This window comes from Echiichthys vipera, assembly GCF_963691815.1.
Source record: "Echiichthys vipera genome assembly, chromosome: 14".
In the NCBI taxonomy this organism is placed as follows: Eukaryota; Metazoa; Chordata; class Actinopteri; order Perciformes; family Trachinidae; genus Echiichthys; species Echiichthys vipera.
Window position 1 is genome coordinate 13,533,358 of NC_139839.1, and position 21,004 is coordinate 13,554,361.

Sequence of the window (21,004 nt, forward strand, 5' to 3'; positions counted from 1 at the left end):
CTTTTGTCTTTATCAACATTATGAATATGTTGATACTTAAAAAAAAAAAAAAAAATATATATATATATATATATATATATATATATATATATATATATATATGCACAATATGCTTTAAAGGACCATTGTTGTTATAATAAGAGCCAATCGATAAGGTCAATTGTCTGTTCGCATATATCTTTTAATGTCGGGCTACTGTCATACATGTAGTCCTAAAACACAATTTAAATAAATTGCATCATGGATCTGTACTGAACTCATTGACCAGCTCCTTTAATGACTAGGAACATGTTTACATTTTTGCTAGAACATGCTATTGTCTCTCTGTCAAACTGCAGGCATGTGGATCTTTGCTGCTCTCTGTCAGGTTACATTCTAACATCAGTTTGTGTTAAACCAAATACCTTGCCTCTTCCAAGCAATTCATTATGCCCCATATTCATTCATCTTCATTCATTCATTCATTCATCTTCAACCGCTTATCCCGGGGTCGGGGTCGCGGGGGTGCTGGAGCCGATCCCAGCTGACATCGGGCGTAAGGCGGGGTACACCCTGGACAGGACGCCAGTCTATCACAGGGCACATAGAGACGTACAGAGACAGACAACCATTCACACCTACGGGCAATTTTAGACTCATCAATTAACCTAACACATGCATGTCTTTGGATGTATTGCAAAATAAAAAAAAAACATTACATCGACTAACATGAACTATGCACTGCAGCTGAGAAGCTGCTTGTGAGAAAATCAAGCAGGCCCCAGAATGTGTCACAATAGCTATCACTTAAGTTTCATCTAACAACAGAAACACTGCTTTTCAGCTGGGAAATAAATTCAGTGTTTGATTGCAGTCTTTTGTGCTATGTTCTTTTCTTTTGACAGGATCTGCTGGCAATTTCAAATATCTGTGGATATAAAATATACCTTACCATATTCTCAAGATTATTGTCATCCAGAGCAAAACAAAAGCGTGACTAATGGGTAGACCGGTAGTTTGTTCTGAGTTGTGCTGTATGTTTCTGTAACTGATGGATGAGGGTAAGCAGTTTATTATCAATTTCACATTAATCAGTGTTATCGGAGAAGGTCTGAGTGATTTGTTTCTGAATTTGTTCTTTTTCTCACCCTGGGAAAAACAAAATGCATGCTTGGTAAAGAAAAATAGACTAGAGAGAATAATGGAGTGTGCATGCTGTAATGCACAAGAGAAAGCACATCGTTGTGTCACCATCCATTACTGTAGGATGCAGACTCAGATGGAGGGATGGGGCGGGGGGTGCCAATTGGATATTCTCATTTATTTTAATCAAAGTCACTGACGGGTTACTATGCACAGCAGCTGAATTATCGTGATAACGTGAGATTCATTTTCACGTCACACTAAAATCCATCTTGTCAGGCTCAAAGTAATGCCAAATGTTCGTGTGTGTGTGTGTTCAGAGCGAAAGTCTGCTAACCAATTAGCATCCAGTGAGGAGCAACTGGCAGTTGAGGGGGGATAGGACAGGGGAGAAGCGGGGGGTGACGCCAACAAGGGGCGACCGCTTGTTCAAAACAACAATGGCAGCTCCTTAAGAGGTTAGCTTAGATGCTGCAATAGCGTCAGTTTTGTCAGAACTGGAGAGTTTTTCTTCATTGAGAGAAGAGAACGGCACTGAAGGTTTTTCTTGATGGAAAGGATGTTTTTGTCTCTCTGATTGACTTCAGCAAGAGTTTGATGGAAATAGTTAATCTTATCACCTGCCAGGTATGTTTTGAAAGCCCTTTCTCAAACAGTTTCCAATGAGGCCTTCTCAGATGGTTTTATGAAACAAACTATCTGACAGTCAGGTTAGCTGCCGGTGTTTTGTCCACTGGTTTCCAAACTAACTGGCTTCCATATGTTATGTTTAGTAGCAGTTGTTTTCTGCCTCTGTCACTAGATTTGTCACACATTCACAAACAAATTACTAGTGATTTTTGATATTATTGACGGTATGGTGGGACCATTAAGACTCTGTCAGCTAGCTTAAATGCTGACATCGTTAGCAGGAAACTTTAAAACAATAATAAGTAGAAACTACGCACATTTCTGCCTGACATGAGGTGTTACAAATTGTCCCTGCAAATTTATAATACTTTTTGCATGGTACTATTTACTTTAAACAAGGAGAATAGTGAGAGAGGGCCTTCCCTGGTCTCTGTATTGAGTGAGGAAGAGGAGCGTGAGATGACCCCTACTGGAGCCCAAAGGCATTATCAACAGATCAACGAGAGAGAAATTAGCTTTTCTCAAAATTAAACATATTTTCTGAACGGATTATTCTGGTTTGTCACACTGGAGTAGTTAATTAAGGTATGACTGGGAGTAATACGTGTGTGTGTGTGTGTGTGTGTGTGTGTGTTTGTGTTTGTGTTTGTGTGTGTGTGTGTGTGTGTGTGTGTGTGTGCAATGTTGTGCGCACCTATACAGTCATATTCGCTGCAGTAGATATGAAATGTGAGGCGGAAATCGCCAGTAGTATATGTTTGTGAATGTGTGACGAATCTGGGGACAGAGGCAGAGCACAGTTGCTGCTGTTAGGGAAGCACAGCATAAGGAAACCAGTTAGTTTGGAAACCAGTGGGGAAACAACATCTGGCACGTTCACAAGAAATTTACTTCTGAAATGGGAAAAGAAAAGACCCCAGAGTGCCCTGAATGCAGCAGATGTTGCAGTATTGGCCTAAACATGCCCAGTTAAAGCAGTTTTTGCAAAATGAGACATGCATACAGTAGTAGTAGTAGTAAAAGGCATTACAGTGTGTGTACCTGGTTAAAATGGCAATTTAAATCTTTAAAATCCATCTGTGTTTCTTTTCATTTTTTTTTATAAAATCAAGGATAGTTGTATTCAGGCCAGTTTAAATATTTGACATTTTTTACATACTGACTTAGTCAGCCAGACGAGAGAAAAAGATAAAATGGATTCATCAAAAAGTCAGAAATCAGCTCATTGCATCACATCCTCTAATTATATGCTCTTGTAGGCATGAAATTAAAATTTCACACTTAAACCTTAAACGGGCGATGCAGTTTATGAGCAAGATGCTTCATAATCACTTTTCAGGTTGAGCTGTCTGTCCTGAGCCAAGTTCAGGATAAACTACTCACAGTAATTCTGACTGGGACTCACACGAGAGGAGAGTTTATTTTGATCCACCACCACCGCAACAGCACTTTAGCAAAACCATTCAAGACATCAGCAAGTCAATCATGGCTCCCAAGAAGCATGAAACCTTCATGCAGCCTCCAGACATACAAATGATAAAATGCAGCCAGTTGGCTCTTGCCTGGTCTGGTCTCTGCATCAACTGTGGGAGTCCTTTAGTTGAAATGAGTAAGTGCAAAGAGAAAGTGAGGAGGGAATGTGTGTCACTGTTGGTTGATTCAACATTTAGGATGTTAGGATGAGGAAAAGAGATGGTCACTTGGGTTACTCTTCTGTATTTGTCTATACAATCAGACTCCAGTTTCTCCTCAAAGTGCAGCAGTGCAGGTGGAAAGATGTGTCCCCTGCTCAGCTGCTCTTGCACCTGTGTAAATTCAGACAGACTACAGAAACAACATACATTTTAAAACGTTCTTTTGTTGTTATAATGTAAAACACTGGGCCACCTGTTAAAACACTTGTACGATTTGTGGCTTTATTCAATTGTCACTTTGCTTTATACGTCATATGATCAAAGTTGGTCCATACACAGCTCATTATGAGTCAAATCAAACTCTCCAGCCTTGATTTTTTTGTAGGCTCAGTTTGAAGATGGCAGACATACAAAGAAACTGGATCCTCACAGGGATGAGACTAGAATCGACTGATTGTAGTAGTTCAGCATAAAGCTGTGTGTGTGTCTGGACTCCAACTGCTTCATAAATGACGTGTTGAGCATTCTCCTTGCTCTACCATTAAGGTGGCCAATCTAAAATGAGATCTGGTGGTTCTCCACAGACGCTGCATAGATAAAAACCTTGCTGTGGACACAGGTCAGTGAACTAGATAAAGAAACAGGGAATCAGGGAATGGAAACAGCCCCCTACTGACAGCCCATCCAGCTCGTTTTCACTTCATTCTCACACATCTGTCACTCAAACACATGTAGCACGTGTGTATATGCAAGTGTGTGTGCAAACTGTGTCCCAAATGAGCTGGAACCTCAATCACCACATGCACACTGCAGGTGGAATCGCACCTCAGGGAAATAGATAAATGTACAAAAGCCATTTGAGGCACCGCATCAAGATTATTCAATTATATGAACGACCTAATTCTGCCCCCTTCTGTCTTGAAATTAGTATGGCAGCTGGAGGGAAACCCTGTGGAGGAGCACATCCACTGATTCATCTCTTCCTCTGCAGAATGTCAACTAATTCATTATGATAGAGTATAGATTTATAGGCATCCTGCATAATTAGATATGCTGCATTTTTCTGAGCATGAGAAGGAAACACTCCACAAATCTCTGCCAAGAGGAGAATTCTTCTTTATCAGTAGATCTGAGCCTCTGATATCCTTCAAGTTAATTCGAGATAGATAGTGTGGCTTTAAAACAGCATTTTAGAGCATCTCTTTGTTTTCAAGTTTTAAAATACATCCAACCCAGATTTGATCCATCTCAGTGGTATACTTCTTTATGCAGATGCGGCTGTACATTGTTTCCGCTTCCTTGTCTTTCGAAATGAAATACAAATCGTATCTCCTCTAACGCAAATTAATTTGTGATCAATGAAAATGTTACATTTTTATATTACTGCATATTAACGATCCATTTCCTTCATATTCTAAATGTGACTCAGGGCAAATACCTTTTGCCTCTTACCATGGCCTAGTCATGTTTCTAAAACTATATGTAAGGTAAATGTCACATTTTGGAGATGAAATTAATAAATCATTTTGGCAAGTGAAGAGCGTCTTCTAGTTTTTGTGAGTGTGCAAACCTTACTTCTGTGGTGGAATTATTCACTTTGGCTACAAGCACCTGATACTGTCCTTCATACGCTGCAATACAAAAGTGTAACTGGTGGGATTACAAAAAGGACAAGCCTCTTCACACTAACACTGATAGCAGACATATATCAAACTAGCATGTTATATAGGCCAATAGCAATAACATAGGCAAACTGAACTGCAATAAGCAGCATTGACATGTTGTATGACAATGTTATTCATGTAAATTTTGCCAGTATTATCTAACTTACATTGTGTTTTTCAAGTTAGAGATGGAGGCATAGGATGCACTGGCTGAGTTTGCATTTAAATAAAATGTTATCTTATTGACTTGGCTTAAACTTAAAATCTATTGGATAGGTGATTTTACAGAAGCTATACTTTTTTGCAACTGCAAAAGAGGAACTTTCAAAAGCATTGGAAAGTTGCCTCGCTAAACTGTTTTTCTTCTTTGAGTTAAGTGGGCTCCTAAATCTGTTGAGGCAGTCCTAGAGCTAATCTTTTTTATAATCCCATTGCTCATTCTTTGTATCTCTTCTCTCTCTGCACCAACTTTCTGTACCAATGTGTTTAAAGGGCTTTTGGGAGTATTAATAAACCACTTAGAGAGTGTATTCTAAGGACAGCCATAGGCTGAGTTTAGCTTCTTTGCTCATTTTGTCTCAGTGATAACATGCTGTGTGTGCACCTGGAGTACAGGGATATACTGAGCTTCACAACTACTTTCTATTTCTGTCTTGTTTTGTTGTTTCAAGCCTTGCTAGCCATGTGGCTCGAAGGTTCCGACTGAACAACTATTGGATGGAGTGGGCATTCATGATCCCCAGATGATGAATCTTACCGACTTCGGTGATCGCTTCTAGCACAACTATGAGGTTGATGTTTTTATTTTATAGGAAAATGTTTTGACAATTATTGGATGGATTACCATGAAATTTGGTACATTTTGGTGTTTTGAATTGCTTATTTGTACATGTTAGCATGCTAAAACCACAATGTGAGCATGTTAAAGTCAGCATTTAGCTCAAAGCTCGGCTGTCCCTCTGTACAGCCTGACAGAGCCAGTAGCGTGCTGATCTTGTATGTTAAGGTATGAGTGCAACAGGAATGAGTCACTTAGAAATGATGAGTGGTTATTATAGGCTAATAGCCATGGGAAAAACAAATTAGCTAGCTTATAGTAATATTAGCTAGATAAGACTTCAAAATGCTCTTCTAAGCATCTATCATTATAGGATCTTGAGCTGACACATTTTTGGTCTCTCAAGAGTCAGGCAATCAGAGCTGAATTTAAATATTATCCTCTGTAACCTACAGCTGGCGTACCCTCAAACAGGCAACATTAACATCAAAACCAGTCAGTGGGAACTTATTCAAGGACTGAATATGAGGTACATCCCAAAGTTACTGGAAAATTAACTTTACCAAATGTTACAAATTATTCTCTTGAAACTTTGTTCATTGTTTAGCATTTATCCACAAACATGACTGGGTCACTGCACCGATTTTACAAAAGAGGTTTAGTTTACGTGAAGTGAGTTTCATTCAGCCTCTGAAAATTAGTTGTATTATGTCTCATGTGGTTCTGTAGGGAGCTCTCTAAAGGCTGAGGAGAAACCCTGATGCTGTCATCGGGATTATCTCAGCTTGGTAGTTGAATTTTTAACACAGGGTCGGCATTACAAATGGAGGTGCAGGCTTTGAGTGAAATTGGGTTTTAGGAGGCAGTCAGAGTCAGCATCTCCACACTGAAAAGTGTAACTTTGATTTTCAACATATTATTATTATTATTATTATCATCTTTTTTTCCCCTTCATCTTCAACCTGGGTTATATTAGCCCTGTGTGCTTACCTCTCTGTCAAAGACTGTCTGAGGTTAGTGGTTAGAGGTAGCAGGATAGCTTTGTTTCTGTAGGTTAGGCAGGGCTTGCCATCTTGTGTCTTGTGCTTTTTGTTTTTTTAAACGTAGACGTAGTTATATTGACAGGTTTGAGTTGTCAACATTAAAATGTATTTTAGAGCATCTTTTGAGCAGTATTGTATAATGTATACATCTAATGTTTTGATTATATCTTTCTGACGTGTCATGAATTTTATCTTCCACTTATTCTTTTAATACACTGCAAATGAATCCTAGTGCACGTATACCTCTACTGATCCAACTTACACAAAGGTGAGTCTGTTTTTCACAGTGAACTAATGTGACTGCTGATAAGATGAAAGCATTGAAGTTACGGCCCTGAGCAGTCTTCCTTCAGTAACACAGATCTCACCGGTACACTGATACGATATCTCTGTGCAGTATGTGTGTGTGTAGCAGGTGTTAGTGGACAAAGAGCAGTTCATTGTAACAGAGCAAAGAACAGAGTTGGAGTAAAGGGAAAGGGTGTTATACAGAAGGCTGTTAACCTTCAAAGCAGCTGCACTCAGCGTTCTGACTCTGAGTTCAGCTGTGAGGGCTGAAACTTTATTAGGCACTGAGACACACTCTCTCTCTCTTTTCCTGAAAGTCTGTTTTAACAGCACAGGTTTCACACAGTTTCTGCGTAGGATTTTTTCTCTGCAAGGTGGACAGAACACAGAGAAGATAGATGCCTGTAATGTCAGGGTAAAAATCCTCACTGAAGTTATCTAGCTAGAATGTTTTTTTTTTGTTTGTTTGTTTTTTGTCTGAAGTCTCTGATGTCCATCCTGTACCTTTAGTGCGTGGATGGATTAATGGGCCTACAGTGCATAGGCCCCACAGTCCCTCCTATGGCCTTTAGCCGAAAATGTCAATGTCAAGGAGACAAGTAGAGATGGAAAAAGACCACAAAGAAACATAAAATGGCCACAAAGAGACACAGAAAACATCAAAAAGATGCAAAAAAAAAAACTACAAAGAGACAGAAAACATGTGCAAAAAGAAATAAAGATACTCAGACAATGAATATGAAAAGCGGTAAAACATCCATTGAGACTCAAAATAACCACAGAGTCAGAAAGCAACTACAAAGAGACACAAAGCAACTACAAAGAGACTCAAAATTACAACAAAGAGACAGAAAATCCCAGAGAGATGCCTAACGACTACAAAGAGACTGAACCTTGAGCCCTGAGTCGGCACAAACTGCCATGCCATGATGAGTGGAAATAAATCACTGTAACACAACACTAGCCTTGGCAAAGAAAATTTACACTGCTGACGCTGACCCCATGGTGGTTCTCGTAATTCATGTCAACACCTGATAACCTTGATCACTTGACCCACGAGTTGATTCCTGGAATGCCGATGCCTCTCTTCACCACCAGAGAGCAGTAGCCTATTAAAGAATAATAACCCCATTTCTTACCTTCATCATTTAGATGGAAATCATGTCTGCATTTAAATGAATGATCTGCATTATTATTAGAGTGGAACAGGGCTGTTTCTTTCCTTTTTTCTCAAACTACTGAAATTTGTTTTGTTATGTTGTAACTAGGCAAATAATCTGCAAGATACCCTTATGGCGTTTCTGCAGCCATTAGTCACATCTACTGTCTAACTTACTGTGTAGCGAATAAGTTAATTATTTTGTCCTCAGGAGCATATGGTCTCAGGAATATAAACCGCTTAATTTGTTCTTTTTCTGTGGGCCTTCTATTCTTATCTGTACTTACGCTCCAAAAGGTTTATGTATAAATAGAAAACAAAGTGAAAGTCTTGAAAAGGCTCCTCTCCTCTCCTCTCCTCTCCTCTCCTATCCTCTCCTCTCCTCTCCTCTCCTCTCCTCTCCTCTCCTCTCCCTCATCTTTGGTCCATATTACGGTTCACAGTAACAAGAAAAGGCTGTTAATGTACTGTAACAAATGTTTACCTCCAACAAGTCACCAGAGCTGACAACATCAGTGGCAAATTGACACTGCCTGCAGAGCTAAGGGGTGAGTGCTTTGTCTGATGTTTGATGGAGTGTTGCAGGCTTGTTCCTTATTAGACTCATCACCTCTGTTAAATCACGTGAAATAGAGGAAAATACGCTCAGTGAGGCACATGTCACAAAGCCAACCAGCCGGAAAAAGGTTTCACACACGAGCTGTAAACAAGTCATTAATACCAACGGTTGATCATAGAGGCTTCTTCTGCATTTAAGGTAAAATTCCCACCTGTCAACCTCAGAAGCACAGGGTTTTGCATAAGTGTAGCTGGTTCTCCTGAAAGAAATGAATGCAAAAAGTGTTTTTTAAAAGCCAAAATGGTCCATTGCAATCTGTCTTTTCTCACAATTTTCAGAGCAATTAAAATAGAAACAGATTCACGAATACACCACGTATTTACCCAATTCCCCTCTAATTTATAATAATAACCTAGTTCATCTAACTGAAAGGCAAAAGCCTACAGGAGTATTGTCATCTGTAATGTCAATGAGTGTGCAAGACGCAGGAACAAACTTCACCAGACAGTAAACATTTACCAGAATGGCACTTTGTGTAAACTCACACGGTCATTGTGTCGATGATTACAGAGAGACGGTGGCGCTGAGATTCCTGTTTGTAGAGTAGAGTTCCTGGTGTGTCCTCTGAATGCCTACTTCTTCACCACTGTAATATGGGAACAAAGATGGACCAGATGTGAATCTGCAGACGGTTTGTACATCCTTGTGTGAATGTGTGCGCAGTGGTGAGGGAGGGGGGTTTCCCATTACACTTTCAGCTGACCCAAACAAAAAGTAATTGCAGGTTGGTTCTGCAGTGAGGTAAAATCAGTGGTTTTGCATGTTGAGCTATTGCTTTTATGCATGGGCTTCCTCAAGAAGCAGCAGGTTCTGTTTGATTATGATACTGAGGACAGAGTGAAGAGCGACAGGAGGCCGGTCCCTTTCATTGATGTTGTGTTGAAAGCATGAGAGTAACAGCTGTGTGATGTATATATACAGGAGGAAGTGGTGGGAGAAGCATTCAAACCCTTAGAAGAACGAAGTGCTGATAGCAAAATGTAAAAATAAAAGTGCTGCATTCAAAATTTCAACTTTAAAATTCCAAATGTACTTTATATCAGAAGTAAAAGTACACTCATTATGTAGAAAGGCCAAAGAGTCGTATTACCTTACTGGATTATTATTCATGATACATTAATATGAAAGCTGCATTTTAATATTGTAGCTGGTCAAGAAGCCGCTAATTATAAGTACTTTTCACTGGTGAGTAGTTCAAATAATATCAATGTGTCATATTCTGGACTGCTCAAATGTCTTGTATGTAAAATATTAATATGCAAAAATTACTATAGCTGTTAAAATATGGTAGATATAGGGAGTAAAAGTGCCTTATGGTAGGGACGGTGAATTATAAAGTAGCATAAAATGACGATAGTCAAGCACAAGTAACCTAAAAATCAATTTCAGCCTATGTGTGTATGCCTTAAGTGCAATTCTGACCAGAAGTGATTTTTTTTTTTAAAGAAAAAAGCAACACATTGCACTCAAGCTGCCAAACCTGAAGCTTCTCCATAGACAATGAATCGATTTTGTGCACGGACCCTGCTCGGCATCTGCAAAAGCATATTGTTAAGGAAAAGACACATCAGGAGCAGAAAATGTCCCTAGAAAAAAACATCCTGTACACTTCCACTGTCACACTCAGCTTTGTCAGAGCATCACAGATTAAAGCTCCTACTTCTCCATTCTGTTGGGACAAAGGAGTTTGGTTGGTGTGTGTCTACAAACGAACCAAATGTTGTCCGTCAAGTTTTCGAGGGCTTGTCCTCGCAGTGAGAATCTGCATGTTTTATTAGCATGTTATTTTTGGACTTTTTAGTGGCTTGGGAACTAGAAAAACCTTCATACATTCATAAACAACAATTATGTAGAAATGTAAAATTGATTTAGATGAATCTGCTGAATAGCACACAGAACCTGCTGCTGAATAACAATGTGTACTACATTGCTGAATATGTATTTCATTTTAATTATGAATGTGTGGTCAGCTCATCACAAAATGTCTATGCAAGTAAATTAGCTTTTATGATAAGTAGGGAATGTTTTTGTCATTTGAGGCATGCATGCCAAGATGTTATGCAAATGCAACATTCTGATGCCTAACCCTCATAGTGCCTCATTACCTGACAGTTTTGAATCTTTCTCATTCCCATGTAGACTCAAACCCCATAATCTCCACGTGTGGCCTTATCACTGCGAAGCAGCTGCTGTGCTGAAGGAGCCCCACATCCTGTGCTGTATGAATATGTCATAAATCTGTGGCTGGACTTTCCAAAAGTTTCACTGTGCTTGGTGGGCGATAGAGATGAGATGCAGGGATGAACCAGAATTTCAGTACTAATTGGTCAGGAACTAAATAGGGAATAAACAGGTGCTCACCTTGCCATCATGGACTCTTCATATCTGTTCGTATGGAAAATGATTTGGTGGGAAACAAACATTGTAGTTTAAAGTTCCAGGTGAAAATGTTCACTAGTCTCTAATTTAGTTGACTTAATAACAATCTTTACATCCTGTCTTTGTTTCTCATCACTCCTCCTGTCTCTCATCAGTGTGCGGTATAATCTGCCTAGATGCACTCACTTCTCACAGTGCAGATCTAATGTGTGTATCTGAATGCTTTCTCTCATGTAAAGTCACAAAAAGGAATGTACTGGCACATATAAAAAGTATGACAGCTGGAAAAGCCGGGGGTGCCACATACTTTGAAATAACAAGGCACTAGACTCCCTCTAATCACCTGTCATTTTAAACGTGGGCAGTGGTGAGTCAAGAACAAAATGCAGTCACAAGCAGTGCTGCTGGGGTTCAGGCTTTTGAATAGGGATTTTACACACTCAAGGAAGTCACGTTTGTAGCTTGGAACCTTTCAAATATTTATATTTAAAATGTATAACAGGTTTCACTGATAGAAAGAGCCTTAAAAATAATTTCAGCAGCTCTATGAATACGCCTAATAATTGGCAGTAATATGGATTATTACATATATATCACAGTGCTCAGCCCCTCTTTGATGAACTCATGTAAGGTCCTGAATGTTTTTCAAAAAACATACAACTATTTGACTACAACTGTTGCCAAAGCCAATGCAAATCACTCTCCATGAATCCTGAATATAGAATTCAAGAAATATATATATTCTGCAAACATTTTGATGGCCGAGAATTGATCACATCAAAAAGTGAGTTTACAGAGCAAGACGGGAGAAGTGTTTTTATTCTCTTGTGACATAGCCTTGACAGATGTTGCAACTTGTTGTACAAAGTTCCCCCTGGGACTGCCAAGGTCTAGCAGGATAGATTTTCTCCAGTCTTAAGACATAGTTTGCAGCATGGTTCCCTGTCAAATGTGTATTTCACACACTGATGTTTATGGCATTATTATTGCTATTTTTTGCATCATAGTTAACTGATTTTTGGACTGTCAAGGACAGGGTCATTCTTTCTCCAGCCTTCTCCAATGGGAGGTGTACAGTATCTTAAGGTAAGGTCAACATGTGTCAGTGGCCCGCTTTCACCTGTTTATCCACCACAAATTAACCAGCAAAATAATAAATAAAAAAAATGATGAATAAGACCGTAACAACCCAGTCTTTCATTTCTGCAGCAAAGTGTGGAGTTAATGAGCAAGGACATTAGAGTGGACTAAAAAGCTAACAATGAGCAGACTAATGCCAGTGACCCTTTATTTTTGGAAATAAAGCATAAAGCTTTGACAACAAAATTAGATCTTTTTTGCACCCAACATTGCCAAGGGTTCAAGTAATACCATAATACACAAAATCATCTGTAGTCAGTGGAAATAAATTAGCTTTTGAGGGGGTTTATTTGAAAGTGTGACATTAGAGAATTTGGAGAAAGAGAGAAAGAGAGAGAGAGAGAGAGAGAGAGAGATGACACGCCACAATGAACCATAATCACATTGCAACGTGGGTCTTTGCAGTTAAGCAGTATGCCCAACAGGATGCCTCTGAAGTTTAGATTTTAAATATGCGAAACATGAATAACAATAATAATTATTAATGGATATTGGGACAGCCTAGGCTGCTGGGGCATGCATTATCCGTATCAATGTGCAATAAACACATTGTTTTGCTAAAATTGATCAGTTCACAAACCATTCATTCTTTTTTCTACCCTTTAGTAAATGCATCTCTAGGGTCAAAACAGTAACTTAAAGTTCGTGGACTTCTTGTCTTTCTAACATAGCATGGAAAACATTAGCAGTGCCTGCAGCCCCCTGAGTTACAATTTCGACATTTCTGCCAGTTTCATCAGTGTGTGCCCCACAGATGACATATGATATGTGTTAATGTAGAGCAGCAATACTTAAATAGGCGGTTTTTCCTATTTAAACACCATTGTTATATATTGAGAAGAATATTCCCAACGGGATATATACAGTAATTGCGCTATATCTAATTTATTTGTTATTCAACTCATCTTTTAATCCCCGCCCCCTGTGAATGTCAGCTTTTCTGCCCATTGGCGACAAGGCTGAGGTAACAAGCCCTCAAAAACCCTCCAATATGTGCAGAGATGGGCGGCAGCACTTTTACGCAGACTCTCAAGTGTCTGAAGTTAAAACTCCTGCGCGCTATTCTCGCTGAGCATGTCGAGGGTCCGGACACGGGAGTAACCGTGAAGGCATCCAGCTGACTCTGGGGATTTTTAACCTTTTACGAGCAAAAAAAAAGAAGAAACCGTAGCGTTTTCAACATCAGCTTGGCAGAGCGACTGATTTCGGATGGTTTGGATCACATTTGTCGCCATGATGTCGCTCCATAGACTTCTACTGTGTTTTGCAGTAACAGGTATCGTTTTCGCGCAGCCCGACAGCTCTGGATTATTTTATGCACTGAGATCTGAACTGTCAGAAGATGCGATCTTGGTGGCCAATAATGGAATACGCGTGCCTTTCGGGAGATCCATCTTTATCGATCCCATCAATGATTTGGTGATTCAGACGCAGCCGGGAGACCGGTGCAGCATCACCGTCCTGGATAATGATCCGCTCTCGCAGAGACCGGGGCATCTCTCTCCCAAAAAGTTTCCGTGTGATTTCGGTCCCAATGATGTGACATACTCCCACTACGGGTCGAGAAGTCCGGCCAAAGACAGAGTGAGGCTGCAGCTCAGGTATGATGCGCAAACAGAAACCGTTATAATTCCGTTCATGATGGAGGTTGAAGTAGTTTTTACGCAGCTAGAGTTACTCACCAAAAACATGCCTCTCACCGTTGATAATCTCAAAGCGATCAGTAACCCCATTGATAAGAAGATTTTAGAATTCACTTATAATAGAGACTCTCATAAATGTGAGGTGACGTCTCTGTCTAGTGGCAGCACACTGCCCAGATACGGAAGACTCATTGATGGAGGGAAACTTTCGAAAATGATGGACTGTGATGAATTCACACAAGCTGACATCCGCTATCAACACACGTTTAACCGCAAGTCTCCCAACAAGGACTATGTTCCAATGGTGGTGGAGCTGCATGATAAGGAAGGCAACCTAGTGAAACAGGAGTATTTCCACCTTATGATTCGCATCAGAGAGGGAGAAGAAAACACTTCCCCCAAACCCAGCTTTGTGTCCATGATGATGATGGAGATCAGCCAGTTTGTCATGACCGCCCTCACCCCTGATATGCTCGCTGCTGAGGATGCAGAGTCAGACCCAGATGAGCTTATTTTCAACATCACCTCTCCCTTATCTTATGAGGAGGGCTATATAGTCAGCACTGATGACAGAAACCTCCCCATCACGTCTTTCTACCAGAGAGACTTGCGTGATCTGAAAATAGCTTACAAGCCCCCCTCCCTGGACTCAGACACAGAGAGGATTTTCCAGCTTGAGTTTGAGGTGGTAGACACTGACGGAGCCATCTCGGACCCCTTTGCTTTTATGATAGTCGTGAAACCGATGAACTCTTTAGCCCCTGTTGTGACGCGCAACACAGGTCAGCTGCTGTACGAAGGGCAGTCTCGGCCTCTCTTCAGTGCCCACAACTTGGAGATCAGTGATGAAGATGACCTCGACACTGTCATCATCACAGTGGTGGAGGGGCTGCGCCACGGGGACCTCACGGTGCTGGGCTCTCACAGGAAACTCTTTACACCTGCTGACCTTACAACAGGGGCTGTTGTGTACCAGCACGATGGGAGCGACACGTACAGCGACAACATTGTCTTTAAGATGTCGGATGGAAAAAACGACGTAGAGTTCCTTTTTCCTATTACAATCGTTCCCACTGATGACGAGCCGCCGATTATAAATGCCAACACTGGCCTGGTGCTCTTCAAAAACCAGATGATGCCTATATCTCCCCTCATGCTGAGCGCTGCAGATATTGACTCTGAGGACTCGACTATTAAATTCACCATCGTCCCTCCCTTTTCCACTATTGGCACAGTGCTCTTAAGGCAGTCAGATGCCCCAGAGGACCCCTCCTCTTGGAAATTCAATGCTGAGGATGAAGTGTATGAAAAGGAGGTGACAGAGTGGTTTCAGAAAGATATCACTGACGGGAAGTTGTTTTACAAGCACACAGGCCCTCACAACACGGACACCGTCATGGATGAGTTTGTGTTCACAGTTCAGGATGACAATGACCCCCCTAATGAGTCAGGAGAGAGTGCATTTATAATACGGGTATTACCCGTAGATGACGTTCCACCTGAGCTGTTCCCCGGCACCACCCTGCAGATGACCGTACAGGAGTACAGGCTCACTCACTTTAGCAAAGAAGTTCTGCGCTACACTGATTTGGACTCTGAGGACCGTGACCTCAAATACATAGTTATCCAGCCCCCTATAGATACAGATGAAAATAACCCAGCTGTTTTTGGTTCTTTGGTTCTGACAGACAGCCTTGACACTGAAGTCACTGAGTTCACACAAGCTCAAATCAACCATCATAAGATCTCCTACAGCCCCCCGGATGTTGAGCTTGGAATAACAGCCCACGTTGTACAGTTTCGTTACACTGTCGAAGACACAGCTGGGAACAGTGTAGAAGGAGCTTTCACTATTTACCTCCAGCCCGTCAACAACAAACCCCCTCAGATTACAAACACAGGCTTTACTGTGTTTGAACGCGGTGTGCACGTCATAAATCTTGCGGAGCTAGACGCCACAGACCTTGACACAGAGAACAGACAGATTACCTTTACGTTAATCCAGACCCCTAAACACGGCCAGGTCCAGGTTGCATTCGCTGATCTAGAGAAAAAAGGAGTTTTCAGGCTTGAGGATATCTCAGAGGAAAAGATATCATACATTCATGGCGGGGAGGAGACAACGAGCGATGAATTTCAGCTGGATGTCAGTGATGGGATTCATGTTGTAACCGTGACGGTCAAAGTTAATATAAAGCCTGTCGATGATGAAACTCCGACTGTCAGCCTGCCTCCTGGAACCATCGGCTCTCATATGGATGTGCTGGAAAACGGAGCCACAGAAATCACAACTAATGTCATCCAAGGCCATGATGATGACACAGATGACCTCCAGCTGACCTTTATTGTGGAAGATTCTCCAGTAATGGGTGAAATATTGGTTAAAGGAGTGCCTGCCACTAGGTTTACACAGGCTGATATTATTAGTGGCGTGGTTGTGTATGCACACACGGGTGGTGAAATAGGACTCTCCTCTCAGCAGGATGGCTTCAACTTGACCCTCACAGACATGTCTGATGATTGGACAGTGGGTGGCAATAAGGTCAACGGAGTCCACGTTCGAGTCACTATCCTTCCTGTTGACAGCCAGGCCCCTGAGGTCGGAGTTGGAATTCAATTCAGTGTCATTGAAGGGGAAAAATACGCCATCGGCCCTAAGCACTTGGATGCTGATGATAATGACACTCCAACAGATGATATCCTTTGCACCATCATTGTCCAGCCCAATGCCGGCTATGTGGAAAATATATCACCCGCCCCAGGCTCGGAAAAGTCCAGGTCAGGAACAGCTATCAGCGCTTTTACCATCAGAGACATCAGGGAGGGGAATATCTACTATGTGCAGAGCATTCACAAAGGGGTAGAGCCAGTGGAAGACAGGTTCACATTTAGGTGCTCTGATGGCATCAATTTCTCAGAGAATCATTTCTTCCCAATTGTCATCATCCCAGCAAATGATGAAAAGCCAGAGATTTATTTGAGGGAGATAGTCGTGATGGAGGGGATGAACATTGTCATCGACACTCCGATTCTGAACGGGGACGATGCTGATATTCCACCTGAGGAGCTGATGTTCATAATTTCCAAACCTCCCAAACATGGTGCCATTTTAAACCAGCTATCCACTGGCTCAATTTTGGTGAGTAATTTCACTTTAGAGCAGATTAGGGAAGCATCAAGTATTATTTATGAGCATGATGACTCAGAGACAACAGAGGATAGCTTTGATGTGACTCTGACTGATGGAAAGTACTCCGTGGAGAAAACAGCCATGGTTATGATCATCGCTGTTGATGACGAGACGCCCAGAATGCTCATTAACGATGGCCTGGAGGTGGAAGTTGGGGAGACCAAAGAGATCAACAACAAAGTGCTCAAAGCAACAGATTTAGATTCAGATGACAGTGCGCTCACATATATCATCCGGTTCGGGCCGGGTCAGGGTCTCCTGCAAAGAAAAATTCCATCTGGGTCTCTGGAGAATATCACGCTAGGCATGAATTTTACACAGGCTGAAATTGATGCAGGGCTTATACTTTATGCACACGATGGTCAGGAGGGCCTCCGAGACTTGGTTAAATTTGATGTCACGGATGGAATGAACCCACTAATTGATCGTTACTTCTACATCACAGTGGGCAGTATTGACATGGTGTTCCCTGATGTGGTCAGTAAAGGTGTGTCCCTGAGAGAAGGTGGCAGAGTGACTTTGACGACAGATCTTCTCAGCACCACTGACCTCAACAGCCCTGATGAGAACTTAGTCTTCACCATCACACGGGCCCCCGTCAGAGGCCACCTGGAGTGTACAGATACTCCCGGGATGCCCATCGTGTCTTTCACTCAGCTCCAGCTGGCTGGCAGTAAGATTTACTACATCCACACCTCAGACGACGAGGTGAAAATGGACAGTTTTGAGTTTGAAGTCACTGATGGCTACAATCCTATATTCAGAACATTCAGAGTCTCTATCGTGGATGTCGATAACAAGAAACCTGTTGTCACTGTAAATAGTTTGGTTGTCACAGAAGGGCAGATTAAGCTGATTACACCTTTTGAGCTCACAGCTGAGGACCAGGATACGGCTGAGAAGCGGCTGAAATTCACCATCACCCAGCTGCCTGTTCACGGTAAACTGCTCTACAACCAGTCGGCGCCTGTTATCAGCTTCACCAAACAAGACCTCAATGAAAACCTCATCAGCTACAAACACGATGGGACTGAATCATCAGAGGACTCCTTCTCCTTTACAGTCACAGATGGCACGCACACTGACTTTTATGTTTTCCCCGACACTGTGTTCGAGACTCGGCGCCCTCAAACGTTGAAGATCACCATTGTGGCAACCGATAATGGCGTCCCTCAGATCATTGTGAATAAAGGTGCCCCCACTTTGAAGGTCTTGGCTACAGGTCACCTGGGGTTCCCCATCAACTCCAAAGCGCTGAAAGCAGAGGACAGAAACAGCAAACCAGCCTCCCTGGTGTTCCACGTCACAACGCAGCCCAAACACGGTTACATCGTTAACCTGGGACAAGGAAACAACTCCATCGACACATTTAGTCAAGGTAAGCAAACTTCCAGTAATACAATGAATTATCTTTGCAGGAATATTGCACGTGGATGGCATAATCAAATGACAATTGTTTTGTTAAGTACTGTGAAATGTTATTGTCGGTTCTGGTAAAGACAATTACCTCAAAGGTTATTCCACTCTCTAACAAGAAATATTACAAATAATTCAGCAAAATTACATTAATGACAATTAACATTACTGTACTGATTTGGCAAACGGAATATGTTTTTAGTCATACTTTTTTGTAATCAAATAATTATATCCCCTATCCTCTGATGTGATACTCATCTGTAAAGTTAAGAAAAAAAGAATCCTTGCAAATCTGTAAGTTGTGATGAATGTTTCACACTTTCTACCAAAGATTTTAATTTATGGAGTAATAATTATTCAGATGTGTGACAAGTGCAGGCTTGCAAATTTCAATAGTTCATTTGTGGTCCTGATTTAGATGTGCCTTCCTCATCAAATCATAATTAGCAGACCAAAGTTAGAGGCTGATGTTTCGCACAAATGTCTTGTAGACGGTTTGAGATGAATAATTTATTCTCTCCGGGGAAGTGTCCACATCGGATGTGCTCTACAGTGGTTTGTTAAATGAAGCAGGGCACAAGTAGAGGATCATGTGAAAAGGTCAGAGCAGATCTTTTAGTGACAGAAAGCCGCTTGAGTTGTGGTGCATTGTCATCGTTGAACAAGGTCAGTTCAAATATGAAACTTGAAACCTCTGAAACAAAACACATTTCTATATACTTATACTGTATATGTCTATATACACCACCAGCATACAGAGTGAGATATTCCACCTGCGCTATCAATTAGTGATATTTCTGCATGTGTCTCTTAATTGATAGTGCAGACAGAATCAAGACAATGCCGCTGATTGAGGTTTAAAGCGATGCAATCAATGCAGTATTTCATGTCACGCTGAGGCAATTATACGAAGTGCTAAAAATTCACCTGCTTGTGCCACAGCTTGGCATAAACACAGAGGAGCTGAGGACACAGTGGAGAAGAGCTCTTCAGCCCGAACCAAACGGACACTGTGCGGCTGCGGTCTTTGAAAGAAAAAAGGGCACACAGATGAGACAGGATTGCAGCGAAAAAGAGAAACGAAGGGGCAGCAGAGGGGGCAGAGAGTGCGAATAAAGTAGAAAAGAGTGCAAAGGAGGTAGGAGGAAATGGGGGAGTGGGGTGGGGGGTGTCCGTGGCATGAGAGAAATAAAGAATGAGGCAAGGGGCGTGAGAGAGTGAGTGAGAGAGAGCAAACAGGCTCGTCAGAGGAATCAGTCAGGTGAAAGAGACAATCCCTCGCTCTTTATTTACTCTTCCTATTTCCAGGGCACATCCCAGGAGGCGTTCACTTTAAATATTTGATGAACAATGTGCCCCTGGTTCACAGTGTTGACTTTACATTTGCAAGGTTTCAGGTTCAAGGCACATCACCCTCTTCTTGCCACCTCACATGCGTGATCAGATCTATACTTGCTACTGTGAAAAGATGAACACTAAGCTGAAACAATACTTAGAAAAAAAAAGAATCATCATATGATGTATTAATGTCAGATGGTGTAGATTTTTTGATGCGTCCCGGCCAAGAGTCAGGGGTTTATACTTTTATGAACCTCCTTCCTCTGAAATCTATTATTGAACGAGGTGGTTCGCAGAGGCCAAGCCCTTTCACAGTCTTGATGATTTTTTTCTTTGCACTGTAATAGATGTTTCTGTAAAAATGATGGAGAGGGAAAAAAAGGGCAGACAAAACACCCTGTAATTCAGAGAAGCTAGGAAAACAGCTGTGGAAGTGTAGGTGCCCGCCACAATCCTGCTTTTAACATTCTTACCCTCGTCTGTCATTAAAAGATCCACTGTCACCTGGTTTTCCAGGCTGTTGACACAGAGAGCTGACAGGTTGGGGATTTAAACATTTTCTGTTGGTTTAGCTCAAGCTGTCTCTGATTTGAGGTTGTGGCCCTTATCGTCCTGGATTACGGATTCATGACTTTTAGAATGCTTTCTCTGGTAGAAAATTGTTCATGCTGAGTGCTGATAAGGAAGCGAATCAGTGTGATACTAGAGACCTGCTGTTACTGGAGCTGATATGGTGCTGAAGCAGGACAGCTTCCATCTTTGAACAATTATTTGACAGAGTGTTTGAATGAGCCACGAAGCCATAAAACAACTTCAAAGTGTTTTTGAGGCTATTTCTGTATATCGGGCGTGAAATTTCACATGAAGGTTTTAGTTTTTTATTTATCATCAAACACAAATTGTTTCATAAATACTGGTATATACTCTATTTTGGATCTTGACAAATCTCTTCCATATACAA

The 21,004-nt window shown here is 41.4% G+C and overlaps 1 protein-coding gene across 1 annotated transcript in view; it reads left to right on the forward strand.

Annotated features, from left to right (window-relative positions):
• Positions 1–13,692: 13,692 nt before the first annotated feature.
• The window catches only part of frem2a (FRAS1 related extracellular matrix 2a), a gene marked incomplete at both ends in the record, with an annotated part of 55,841 nt that continues 48,529 nt past the window's right edge, over positions 13,693–21,004 (forward strand). The window contains one exon of the mRNA XM_083926327.1: positions 13,693–18,667. Coding sequence (XP_083782453.1) covers positions 13,693–18,667 — 4,975 coding nt within the window. The remainder of the gene's footprint in view (positions 18,668–21,004) is intronic.